This window comes from Schistocerca cancellata, chromosome 9 (assembly GCF_023864275.1).
Source record: "Schistocerca cancellata isolate TAMUIC-IGC-003103 chromosome 9, iqSchCanc2.1, whole genome shotgun sequence".
Lineage (NCBI taxonomy): Eukaryota > Metazoa > Arthropoda > Insecta > Orthoptera > Acrididae > Schistocerca > Schistocerca cancellata.
Genome location: NC_064634.1, coordinates 21,490,340 through 21,504,812, shown reverse-complemented (window position 1 = coordinate 21,504,812; position 14,473 = coordinate 21,490,340). Strand labels below are relative to the sequence as shown.

At 39.8% G+C, this 14,473-nt stretch overlaps 1 protein-coding gene across 1 annotated transcript in view; it reads right to left on the bottom strand.

Annotated features, from left to right (window-relative positions):
* Positions 1 to 14,473, bottom strand: part of LOC126100727 (midasin-like) — a 426,770-nt gene that overhangs the window by 332,807 nt on the left and 79,490 nt on the right. The window contains exons 15-17 of the mRNA XM_049911346.1: positions 13,414 to 13,640; positions 5,552 to 5,766; positions 395 to 726 (exon numbers count right to left, since the gene is read on the bottom strand). Coding sequence (XP_049767303.1) covers positions 395 to 726; positions 5,552 to 5,766; positions 13,414 to 13,640 — 774 coding nt within the window. The remainder of the gene's footprint in view (positions 1 to 394; positions 727 to 5,551; positions 5,767 to 13,413; positions 13,641 to 14,473) is intronic.

Below are 14,473 nucleotides of genomic sequence, written 5' to 3'. Positions count from 1 at the left end.
AAACTGACAGAGGCAGCTACTGACTCTTCACATGTAGCCTGCTCCAAAGTTGCCAACTGCCAGGAGAAGACATGCAACATCTGATGTAGGGCCCAAGAGATCAAGTTGGCAATGTATGCTCTGTTTCCCTTCCTGGTCAAAGCATCATATAATCACCTTCCTCGTTGCTTAGCATTATAGCACCATATAACAAAAAAAGCTTTACATACTTTAAGAAAGGACATGGAGTCTTTTTTGTTGTTTTTTAAGATACTTCATTCTAAAGCATTTCGATATATATATTCCAAAGAAACATAAAATCTGTGACAGTGGGACTGAATTGTTAATGAACTTGAAGTACATACAAAGGCCAACAAAGCTGTAATAAAAAAAAGTAATTAAATACTGGACTTACTCGCCAAGCCAAAGGCATGATGAAGGCAGCAGCATTAACTGTGGGGAATCTAACAAAAATTGTCCCTCCAGTTTTAACTCCTACACCAGGAACAAGAGCTGGTTCAGCCAACACTTTCTCAAATTCTCGAATACGCTTATGGACAGTGCGGTGGCTCTTAGCAACTGCTTCCCGTACTGCCCAGTAACTTGTGTCCTTCCAGTGGGAAATCTTTACAAAATCACGTAATTCTCGTTCTATAGGGTTTCTCAGACGTGCGAGACGCTCTGCTATAGGTACTTTTAGCTGCGAAAACCTCTTGTATAAGTTCCACAGCAAACACAACATCACTTCTGAAAAGACAATAAACAACATCAACATCAATTATACATGAAAACAAGTTGATATACACTACTACATTGCTGATTAATGAAATGTACACAAGGTGTTTCACAATTATAGGTACAAATGAAAGGGCCTAACAGGCTACAATCTGTTTCAAAAAGAAAAAAAATCTATCACTATGTAATATTTGTTTTCTTGTTCAACTCAACCATGAAAAGAACATTGTACTAACAACAAAATGCATCTTGAATCAATATAAAAAAGAAAAATCAGTTGAATATCTTAAATCAAAATAAAAATCATAATCACATGTGGATATAAAATGGCTCAAAACTTACTTATTGCTAGTAATCAAAGTATCTTGCCACTGGGGGTGAATGTAATCTATCATGCAATTGTACGATTTAAAATCTATTTAAAATATTTATAAGTGCATACTTGGCATGGCAGTGATATCTTTGTCTTGAGCGGCTGCCATCCAGAGAAGCTATATTACTTATCAATTACATGCTGCTTATGGCACCCACTCCCTGATTGATTGCTTACTATAAAACAAATTTTAATGTGGCTTAACAGCCCACTATCTCACACTCATTCATTCTCACCCTCACATAATCAATGATTGCTCATTTTGTTCAAGTACAATGTACTTTATGATTCAATAAAAGAATGTTATCTTACATGTGTGTTCTCTTTGAGTATTCAGAATTGAACCTTCACTTATAATCAGAAAATGAACTTCAGACCATCCTATGTGATGTATAAAATTGGTTAAAGAGCTTTCATTTCTATTTGAATTTAAATTTAAGGTGTGTTTATCATTTTAATTTTGTATTGTGCGCTTTTTCAATAAACAAATGTGGTTATATGATTCCTTCAATTATATGAGTTAGAATTTGCATTTCTGAAGTCAGACAGCCCAGTTTGTCAGTATTGCTAGAAGAATTAACATTTTTAAACATTACTAGCACAAGACAGCATGCATGAGGTAAGTCTGCAAGTGACACATCAATTAAAATGTGATAAACTGCCCTCATTTGATGTTATCATAATTCCGGATACCTAAGTACCAGCAAATAGCAGTTGACAACAAGTGTATTGGCTGTGGCTCAACAATACCATAGCCTTCCAGGTTCCCCAATATGAATCTTTTTTTTTTATGATGATGAAGCTTTGGTGTATTCCAGCCCTGTCGACAGTCTCTATAAACTCACTGTGGACGGTTGTCTATGCATTCGGAACACACCTTGGATTTCTAAATGTGTAATGGACATCGATGGAAAGCTGTGAAGCCTGCCTTCACATTAAATGTGACCATGTGGAGAATGTGTTGTAATGTGTTTATCCTGAAGTACATGTCAGCAGTCTGTCATATGGTGTTCATATTCTCAGTCATAATATGTCATGTCAGGAAGACAGCCGATTTCCAGACGTATGTTTATTGGGATTATTTTTTCGTTTCACCATCCTGTACTCCCCTCGTTCACCTGTTCCTATAATAGCCAAATGTCCTGTATATTTAAAGGTTATGCTGCCTATCTGTCAGTCACTTGTCTGCACGAAGTTATTTATCGTGATATGAAAGCAGTGAATCACTTGGGTCCAGGCTCAGATGTGCCTTGAAAAACTACCTTTTAGGATTCAGATTTGGATCTCTTGTTTTCATAAATACAGTTTTACTGCTGAATCACTGAAGAATATCCCATGACTGACAATTGTGTTTTGATTGGTAAATTAATAAAATAAAAAACAAAAATGAAAGGTGGAAAGTAAGATACACAACCCACTCAAAAGATTTTTCTCATTAGGGATTATTGAAAATCTATGTAAGACAATCATAACAAATAATTAGAACATTAAGAAATTGTCCTCAAACAATCAAGAAAATCTTAACTCAAGTACAAAACACATTAAGGGTTCATACCACACTCCCTCCCTATCTTTTCCTCACGCAAGGAATAGAAGTGGAGTGGTAATCTCACATAAGAAAGCTAAAAAAAGTATATCTATAACTACAAACCTATTTCATTGGTAAAATATTGTTACAAATCTAGGAAGGCAATTTACATTAGAACTGTGTCCCACCTTCATAAAAAGATACGTAACACATCAGAGTTTGGATATCAAACAGGCTGCTCACTTGGGAATGACATTTACATTTGCCCATGAAACATTTAAAGGGTTTCATAATAAAACAGTCCTTGTTGGTTCTTTTGACTTACCTAACTTATTTGACAGTAAATAATTACAAAATTTTTAAAGACATAAATTTTCATGGAAATAATGGTTTTATAAATTTCTGGGTCACATTGTATTTAACAAAAATAATTTTGAAAGTTGTGTTTAATAATTCAACATAGTTTGTTACAAATAGATCTATTTTCTTTACAGCATGTAGATAATTATTTCTCTTGGATAGTTTTCAGTGTGCTTGAGGTAAGTATTTTTGACAGTAATAGATTAAATGTAACTACTAGACCTGAGGAAGATGCAGATTTGTTCAGGTTCGTACAGTTTCTGTCAAATTTATTGTATTTCAATTAGCACATGTAAGCACACATCAGTTCATGCAAGACTGTGCACACTGCCAATATGTTCCAAAAAGCCAAGTGGAAAAAAGGCAGTTTCTCAGGGGGATTACATCTCAGGTCTGACAGTGATAAGAGGTCAAGTGTTTTGGACAGCCCTTGGCCTAGCAACCATTTGTATACATATCGAAAGAATGGTTATGCTGTAGCTATACTATAGTATAGGGTCAAAATTTAAACATTACAGATTTCTTCTCATCATCATCATCATCATCAGTTATCTGCAGGTCCTTTGCCTCTCCATTTTCTGCGATCCATTGCTTCCTTCTTAAGGCTGCTGATGTTGTACCTTAAGATTTCCTCTAGCCAAGGCAAATTCAGCAAATCAGCTGATTCTCTTAATTCAGGTGTGGTCTAGGGTGGGCCTTAGGCAGCTTATAAAAGCACCATTGCTTATGGGCAGTAACTGAGAAAACCTTGAAAACCATGATTTTTGGGTTCCAAAAGTACCAGTTGTGGGGGCTGCCACATCTATAATTTCTGTTCATGGGAAATCATAGAAATTTTTGGCATATATTCTTACAATGATGTTCTTGGCGGAGACTGAAAAAAGATATTTTGATTTCATTATCCATTACTGAGATCGAGAGGTTTCAAAGTTACCACACTTATGCACATAATATCATGTCTGCTCCCATTTTTTCATCAGTAAAACTCTATATAATGGGCACTGCACACCTTTGATCTGGAAATCATTCGACAGCACCCTCTAGTAGTGTAAGCACCCCAGGGAAGAATATTTTGTCACAAGAAATTTTTTTATACTTGCAAATCAAACACCGTACTTTTTGGGATACTGTAGGTTTAGTCTGAAAATGTTGTGCATTTTATGTATAGTAGTGTAAAGTGAACTTGCATTGGATGGGAGATGAATTTGAGTAAACCATATATCAGGCGTACTTATCTGTTGTGTGTATGTGTCAAGACATGCAAATGTGTCGGAAGTATATAGATAAAATATTAAAACTTTAATGACCTACTGAATTTACTTTATATATGCAGCATATTCTGCTGTAATAGGGAAGAGAAGAGAACCAGATGAAATAATGCTCCTCTCAAATAACAAAAGAGGTGACTATGTTCCTCTTGTAAAGAAAAGTGTGGAACCAGCTGCCTCAACTCTAATTCTGCATTACTCACAAAAAAAAAAATTGCATATTCACATTTTCTGTGCTGAAAGAGAGTGGCAGAGAGACAGTGATGGTGGAAGAGAGAGGAGGCCGGTGGCAGTAGGAGAGAAAGAGAAAGAAAGCAATGGTGGTGAGAGAGAGAGAGAGAGAGAGAGAGAGAGAGAGAGAGAGAGAGAGATGGGTGAAGAGAATACCAGTGTTAGCCAAAGAGAGAGGAGATAGTGATAGTGAGAGATAGTGGCAGTAAAAGACAATGAGAGTTGGATGGGGATAGCAGCAGTGGGAGAAAAAAGAGGAGACAGTGGAAATGAAAAAGAGAATGAATGGAGAACATAAATAGGCATGGGTTGGGGGGGGGGGGGGGGTTATGGACACGGCCCCCTCCCCTCCTTCACCCCTCCTCCCAAGACCGGCAAACTATTAACACGAAAAATTTGTCCACTTTCACACACTCCCTACAGCCATGTGTAAAAGTTTCCCAGTCTAGAGGTCAAAAAGCTGAGCAAACCTTCCCGAAGGACATGTGTGAAGAGGAGACAATGGTGGTCAAGAGAAAGAAAGCAGACTGCAAGCAAAAAAGAAGCAGTCAGTGGCAATGGCAGAGAAACAGAATGGGACAAAGGCAATGACAATAGGACAGAGAGACACCAAAAGTGGTAAGAGAGAAAGGGATGTGGGAGAGACAGACAGGAGATCGTGCTAATCAGAGAAAAAGGAGACAGTGGGGGAGAGACACGTATAGATGGTAGCAGTGAGATGGAGACACCGAGTATGAAGGCTTAAGGGGAAAAGGACGACGCAAATACATTCGTGTGTCAAAATTTTTGGTGAGGAAGGTGGAATGAGGATTAAGGCTGCTGGTTCCCCTTTTCTGTCAGAGGGCAGTATTTGATTTATTTGTGCTCTGAGAGGAGCATTTTTCAGCTGGAAGAAACTATATTTCAGTAAAGTAGCACATGCTTGTAAAGAAATACTACAAAACCAGTTCCTGGTTTTCTGTTCTCTGTTTTGGAAACATTAACTCGTTTCATATCCCTGACTGTTCTCCTACACAATCCACAAAATATGAAAAGTGAATGTATAGAAGCAGGAGAGAATTTTCCATACTGTCCTACCTTGCCTTTCTGAAGTTTCCATATGCAGCACATGACAGTGGAAGTTGAAAAGCATCTCAAGTCTGGTTTCAAAGTCTCCAAGTGTTCCATTTTCTATAAATGCTTTCAACGTTCCTTCCAATTCAGCGATAGAAGTTTTCTCTCCTTCATCAGAGACAAAGGACTCAATTACTGAAAAGAGGTAAAACCACCATTTTGTGGCTTTAGTTTCCGCCCTGCAATCAGAAAAAGAAACAAATATAAATTATGAGTAAATTAGAAGATGATGATTCTTGCAAAGGGAAAAAGTTCAGTACATATATGGATGATGATTACTCTAAAAAAAAAAGTAATAACAATTCACACACAGTCGCAGAAAGAAACAGGTGTAAAGCTGAATGCTACACACACAAATATATAGGCAGGCTAGATATCATCAATGCATAATCAAATATGGGTAGTACAAGAATAGATGTAATAATGAACAAAGAATGTAAACAAACAAACAAAAAATAGAAATGTGAGTTGGGGAGCATAGTGAACGGATTATCATAGCAAAAGATAAACACAAAAACCATGACCAATCTCAGGAAATCAAGGATATATTTGTATCCTAGTTCTGTAAATTATGAGGAGTTTGAAAGAATTTATAATGAGGTAAATTAAATTATTTAAACTGTTAAGAGAGACAAAGCCTTAACTATGACAGGGAACCGGATTTTGATAGTGGGAAAAGAAAGAGAAGGAAAAATAGTACAAGAACACATGGAATGAGGTGGGGGGAATGAATGAAAGGGAAGTCAGCTATCAGCTGATAGAATTATGCAGATGCAGAGAGCAGGATTTAATTCTCTCTCTCTCTCTCTCTCTCTCTCTCTCTCAAAAAGAGAAGAAGAAGAAGAAGAAGAAGAAGAAGAAGAGATTAGGTGCACAAATTTAAAGGTTGTCATGCTACATGAGTGAAGACAAATGGAGCATTTCTTCTTTGAAATTGACAGTTTGAAAAAATGCCGATTGGGAACTGTTTGACTGAAATACTGAAATGTTTGCTCATGCAAAAACTTCAACAAACAGTCCCCCCCCCCCCCCCCCCCATCGACTCCATTTGGCTGTATTTAAACAAATGATTTTTGTCTTGAAAAGCAGCAGCATTTTCCCATGGGTGAACCAATGTCATCTCTGATTTAAGGTATTTCTCAACATTCTTTGTCTTTTCCCATTCAATTCAATGATTACTGATTGCAGAATATTAATCTCTACCTTTCATGAGCATTCATAGCTGTGTGATCCATGCTCAACAGTGCTACAGGTAGAAATGACAAGGTGCAGAGTAGAAGTAACCAAAGTTACATAACTCTACTCAAGCATTAGGGGTTCAGCACAGTCGAAAAAAGTGACAATTTTTTTTCCCCTCGATTGCTATAGCGCAGAGTGCAGACACTATACAGTGGCAGCTGACCATGAGCATAAACAAACCAGAATTCTGAGCATGCAAGGGGAAAGGAGCAGTGCAGGAAAATTAGCCCTACATCCCTCTCACAGTCAGCAGCCCACATCCACATTCTGCAAAAGCAGAACTGACACGCTATTGTCACAAGGATCACTCTAATGGTGTTGTAAGCATCATAATCGAAATCCGTGATGGACTAGGGTTAGACACTTCACTCACTTCAAAATAAGAAAAGAAAACAACGAGCAATGCACAACACAAAACATCCAGGAATAGCTACCGTGCAACTGCTTGTTGTGATTTTAAGAATACTGTTAACAAGTTATTTCACACCTGACCTCTAGAGGTATTCAATGCAACCATCATTTCAAACATCTACCACCTAATTTGGCACATTAAAAGTGTCCACACTATACCAACTTTTGAACATTAGCTAATAAATAAATGTATGCATTTCTTTGTTATAATATGGTAGATCCCACAGCTGAATATTAAGCTGCATTACATGGCATGTATCTTAAATAAATCATTCAACCACCCACAGTTATCATGGCACCAGAGCATAGGGCACACTTGGAGGTAATTTCATTTGTGCACTTTTTATTTTGCAGACAGGTTTTGATGCACATTATTTTTCCAAATTGGGCTTTGCCAAACAATGTACAATGTCACAAACGGAAAATTGGTTACATTTTCGATATTAATATGCCAAAAGTAAAGCTACCCAAACTATCTCTGATAAAATAGTTCCTCAGTATAGAATTTGCCATGAAATAGCATCTATTTGGTAATTCTGTGTTTTTGCATTTTGAGGCAGAATTCACATTATTTTGCATCTATTGCAAAATCCAGATTTTTCCAATTTCTAATCTTTGCTAAGACGTGGTTTAGCAGTAGTGAAAGAATTTTGTATACATGGAAGAGACCAATCAATTTAACATCTGTAGACAACATCCCCAACGAAACATTAGATGTCTTGGATAAGCATTTGACAGCACTGTTTAGTCATGTGCTTGGACGTGTGAATAACTTTACAGCTCACATAACCAAGATGTCATCAGTGGTACATAAACTCTTTCAATGCTGCAACATTCCCTATTCTTTACAGTACAGTATAAATGAATAACTCAGCATGTTACAGACTCAGAGTGTTATGCAAGCAACTGTTATTAAGTCAGTGGACAACACTGAGGGAAGTAATAAAAAAATGCCCCCCCCCCCCTCCCCACACACACACACACACACACACACACACTGCATGCAGTGCATTTACAATAGCCACAAATATTCAGGCAGTAATAATCATATCCCATAACGTGCATGTAAGAGCTGTTATACAAGCTGACAGTCAGTACCTTTTAAATGAGTTAGTGGATGGATACCTACAATTGACGATGCAGAACACATCAACTCCTTGTAACGAACACACATTCTGAGCTGTATTTGTCCTTGATCAATCAACATCAAGGGATTTTCAACCACGAATTCAGTTTTATTATCTGACCTATGTCAAAAACTGTGATTTTTATGCGTACAAGAAACCCAATATCTTATGAATGACTGCTGACAAAGAATTGATGGCAAAAGATTAGTTATGGAGACACCTCACTCTAAGTATGGAGTTGCAATATTCTGCAAACCAAGCCTTGTGATAAAATCTGCTTATCTAAAAGATGATGAGGACTTCAAAATCCTAGCTATGGGATTCGAAAAGTGCACTGCAACTTCTGTCTACAATCCCCCTACTGCTAACCAGAAAACAGAGTCATTATCAGTGACTACAACAGCCACCACACTGATTGGGGATATAGTGCAGGTAACAATGATGAACTTTTAAGTTGAGCTGTGGGACAGAGTGCCAGCAACTCAAGCTCACCTGTGATCTAAAGCAACCAAAGACAAGACATTCTACTGCTGTCGATGAGAGAAGAGTTACATCCCTGATCCCCTTCTTGTCAGTTGTACACCAGGCAAATAATAAAGAAGCAGGTTCTCCAAGCAATACCCTCCGCACAACACAGATCAGTTATGTGGACCACCCACAAAGTTTTACAACCTCAAGTCACATGCCTTCAATACAAATTCAACTTTAAAAACACCAAGAGGGACATCTTCAGCAAAATGGTTGAAGATAAAGTGTTGGAAATAGATTCAAATCCAAAGAACTATGATGCATTTATCAAACTCCTACTTAAAGCAGCATGTCAGAGCATTGCAAAAGGCTGCAGAACCAGCTATGTATCATGGTTACAAGATGGTAATATGCAGCTATATGACGATTACTGTTGCAGCTTTGTGGAAGACCCTTTCTCCAACATAATGAGGGAGTTAGGTGACACACTAATGCAGTCGTAGGTTTCCCTTACAGAGCTGAGTGGTGCAAGCTGAAGACAGATCTAGACTTTACACAAAACAGCAAGAAGTCTCGGTCCGCAATAAAGACATTTTCCAATGGCACTCACAAACCTGTACGATTTAGCAACGTCACGCCAAATGAAATCACCCATCAACGTCTACTTAATGGGAAGTGCAGCAGGTAGCATCTGAAAACTACTGATAAGGTAACACACAATATAAAATAAGAAACCGATGGTATCAGTCGCCCCATCACAAAAGAAGACATCACTAATGGTATCCGAGCTCTGAAAGATGGGGCAGACACGTATATGTAGGATTGTTAAAACACCTTGGCAGAAGGGGTACCGACTGGCTCCACCAGACGTTCAATGACTGCCTGGAAATGTTCAACAATTAGAAACTCTGAAGGTAAGCCCATGTTATCGCTCTGATCAAGCCTGGAAAATCATCAGACGACCTGAAAAATTTTCGCTAATATCTTTACTCTGTCATCTGACCAAGCTATCTGAACAAATTCATCTAGCCTGCCTCACTCCACTCATAGAACATAAGCTCGTTACAGAGCAAGCCAGTTTCCGACCTGGGTGGTCTTGCACAGGGAAGGTATTGACTCTTACCCAGCATACTGAGGATAGCTTTGAGAAAGGTACTGACACCAGTGTTGCCTTTGTCAACCTGAGTATGGCCTACGACATGGAAAACATCAGAAAACTTCTCCTAAAGGTGTAGAACACAACCAAAGACAAACACCTTTAAGAAGAACACTGCAGAACAGGTGAGCAACAGAAAAGGTCTTCCCCCAAGGAAGCATTCTTACTTCCACACTATTTAACGTGTACACCAATGACCAACCACATAACAAGGCTTGCACCTCATTTATTTATGCAGACAATCTGGCCACCTCTGCCCAATGTAAGACATTGAAGACACTGAAAACATTTTATGTCTGCTCGTCACGATCTGGGAAAGTGTTACGAGGTCAACAGCCTGAAGCTAAATTCGAGCAAAACAGTAGTCAGCATTTTTCATCTCAGTAACAAATATGCTAAAATAGCAGTCAGCATTTTTCATCCCAGTAACAAATATGCTACCTGCAGGTTAAACGTCTCATAGCTGGTAACTCCTCTCACTCACATCTCTACCCCTAAATACCAAAGGGTTATTCTCGATAGGAGTCTGGCATTTGAGGAACATTGCGACACGTCCGACTGAAGGTTGCAGCACGAAATAATATCTTAAAGAAAACTAAAAATGCACACACTGTGATGCAAGCCTACAAGTACTTTGACTTCAGCTCTAGCCTCGTGCTGCCTGGCAGGAGAATATGCTTCCCCAGTGTGGCACCAATCCTGCCACTTGGAACACGTCGGTATTGCTCTTTGCCCAACTTGCCACCAGATGACACAATGCTCGACACCAGCCCCAACTGAGAAGATCCAGGTTCTGGTCAGAATAGCTCCAGCCGATATTGGGCAGACAGTAATTGCGAAATCCGAGAGGAGCAAAGTCGACAATGATGACAGACACACACATCGTGGGCATGAAGCTGTTGCTCAACATCTTTGCAGTAGGAAAAGTTTCATCTCAAGTACATACCCCTCAGTGAAGTCAAAGGCGGAAGAGAGACCTCAGCACTGGCAGGAAAGAGCTAAAAGTGATTGAATACTTCCAAAAGAGGATCTGCCCCCCATGAAACAGTCTGTTGTGGCCAACACGGAAATCACTTAATTGTCTTCACATAGGATCTGGCCGAACTATAAGTTTCTTGTTCAAATGGGTACCGTGCGATAACCCAGATGTGTCCTGTGCGTGCGGTGTCGAACAGACAATGATCCATTTCCTTCACTGCCCTGTTTACACCATCTCCTCGTGACGCAAGAGGATCTCCTATCAGGAAACACAAAAGCAATGCACCTTGCTGAGGCACTACACTTCATTTAAATGCGTGTCACTGACATGTTAAGAGGAGGAAGAAGAAGACGAAGTTGCGCAAATACAAGAGCCTAACATTTGGTGTAGTTGGGTGCTCCAGCTACTTTCCAGCAATAACGGAAACAGCTGACAAGTCATTCCTGCATGACAAGTCAAACAGTAAAATACACTGAGGTGACAAAAGTAATGGGACACCTTCTAATATCGTGTAGGATCTCCTTTCGCTTGGCGTAGTGTTTGCAACTGGATGTGATACGGATTCAAATGCAGAAACATTGAGCCACGTTGCCTCTACAGCTGTCCGCAATTGCGAAAGTACTGCCAGTGCGGGATTTTGTGCTCGAACTGACATCTGAACTATGTCCCACAAATGTTCAATGGGATTAACGTTGGGTGATCTGGGTGGCCAAATTATTCACTAGAATTATCTAGAATGTTATTCAAACAAATTGCGAACAACTGTGACCCAGTGACATGGCGCATCATCGTTTGGGAAATGAAGTCCAAGAATGGCTGCAAATAGTCTCCAAGTAGCTGAACATAACCATTTCCAGTCAACAACCGGTTCAGTTGGACCACAGGACCCAGTCCATTGCATGTGAACACAGCTGACACAATTATCGGGTCACCAATAGCTTGCACAGTGCCCTGTTGACTACTTGGGTCTCTGGCTTTGTGGAGTCTGCTGCACTCTAATCCTGCCACAAGCTCTAACCGACTGACATCGAGACTCTTCTGATCGTGCCACAGTTTTCCACTCATCTAGGGTCCATCCGATATGATCACGAACCCAGGAGAGGTGCTACAGGCAAAATCATACTGTTAGCAAGGGCACTCACATCAGTCATCTGTTGCTGTAGCCCATTAGGCCGGTATTACACTATCAAATTTCTTTGTCCAATATCTTTGTCAAAGAAATTTGATGGTGTGATAGGGAACTTCGTAAAATGTCGTCAAATATTTAATCAAATCTAGGGCCTCGCTGTAGATTTGATAAAAGAAGTTGTTTGTCTTCTGTTCACTGCAATGTACATGTTACCACGTGGAGCGCTAGCATCGTTGCAATGCTCTGTCACCTGTAATTTTTTTATAAACATTACCAGCAAATACAATGGGTGGGTGGATAGGGCAGGTTTTGCACCTGATCTTCCACAGGGATACAATTCTTGTGGCAAGGAGTTGGTACTGGGAGTAGCATATGGATGGTCTTGGATGTTGTGGAGGTTGGGTGGGCAACAGAACACCAATTTAAGAGGGGTGGGAAGTATCTCGAGTAGGATGGCCCTCATTTCAGGGCACGATGATAGGTGCTCCAAACACTGGCGAAGGATATAATGGTAAGTTGTTCTAGTCTGGGGTGGTGCTGGGTGATGAAGGGAACGCTCCTATGTGACTGGTTCTTAGGGGTGGTGGCAGGACCGGGGATGTGAGTGGAAATGGCACAGGAGATCTGTTTGCACACTAGGCCTAGTGGATAGTGCCTGTCTGTGAAGGCCTTAGTGAGCCCCCAGTATAGTGAGAAAGGGAGTTTTTGTCACTCAGATACGCTGTCCCCAGGTGGACATCATCTAGAGAAGACTTTCCTAACCTCCCAAAACACCAAACCCCTAGTCTGGTTCAGGTTCATTGATTATATCTTCATAATCTGGACTAATGGCCTAGTGCCTAGTGGCCAAGTGCCTGACTACAACTTGACATGTCTTCTTTGGTTATCATGTGGTATACGTGCCTTAGTGGAGTATATCGTGGCTGGATGATGAAAGGATTATAGAAAAGAAGAGTTCATTTATTATGTTATAATAGCAAAGGACAATACACAGCGGACTAAATCTCTTGCAGCTTGGAGCTTAGTACAAGGGTAGCAAGAAACTGAAAATCCAACATAGAACTCTTGCATAAATAGGTAACAATGAAATCATGAGACATTACTCTGTTGTAAAAAGAAAGAGAGAAAGAGAGGGGGGGGGGGGGGGAGTGGGAGGAGGGACAAGAAACATTAGCTAGCGAGATCATGCTGACTACCCTTTTCATAAGCAGAATGTTCTGTTGATAGATATTCTGCAAAAAACCAAATTGGAGTGAACCATACCACATGTTTGCAAATTGTGTATTTTTAGACCACAACAAATTCCCTTCCAGTTACCTGGCCAAAGCAGCATCGAATGCCGATTTCCAGCAGTCCAGTTCCTTCCGTCTCCAGTCGAAAATCAGCTGTGTCAGAGCAGCACGGTGTTCCAGCAGACTAACTCCTTGGTGAGCATTCTGTTCCCATTCCTCAAACTTACTCAGCAAAAGTTCCAGCCCCGTGAGAAAGCGTGGTAGTGGGCTTGAGACAGGAAATCCTAATATTCGGTCCACCACAATGAGCATCTGGGAAATTTTGAAACAGTTCTTTATTAAAATACATAATTAAGAACAATAAACTATCAGGTAGTTGATTTATTAGAGACGGTGATGTATACATGCAGACTGAAGTGACAAGTGAAAATTTGTATCAAGGCCGGGATATGAACCTGGGTCTCCAGCAGGATATGCAGGTTCCAATCCTGGTCTTGGGACAAATTTTCACTTGTCACTTCAGTCTGCATTTACATACATCATAAATGTTTGAGCCTTGAAAATGTCTCTGGAACCATGTAGTTTTGTTTTATTAGTACTGGCTTGAACACAAATCATTCACTAAAATCTGTGTGCATAATGAGACAACATATAAATCATGCTTAATTCTTAAGACTTCACATCAACAAGACAGGCTAAGAGGAAGAAGCAACAATTTTTATAGTTTTATGATCTGCTATGGGTAGATAAGTAAATTTTAAAAACATATTCCTAATAGGTACATAAATGTTTTAATCATCATAAACAAGTAACATCCTGAAATCAGCTGAGTCCTCCTTATGAGGATACCTTCCTGCCAATACATCTACATCTACATCTACATCTACATCCATACTCCGCAAGCCACCTGACGGTGTGTGGCGGAGGGTACCCTTGAGTACCTCTATCGGTTCTCCCTTCTATTCCAGTCTCGTATTGTTCGTAGGAAAGAAGGATTGTCGGTATGCCTCTGTGTGGGCTCTAATCTCTCTGATTTTATCCTCATGGTCTCTTCGCGAGATATATGTAGGAGGGAGCAATATACTGCTTGACTCTTCGGTGAAGGTATGTTCTCGAAACTTTAAACAAAAGCCCGTACCGAGCTA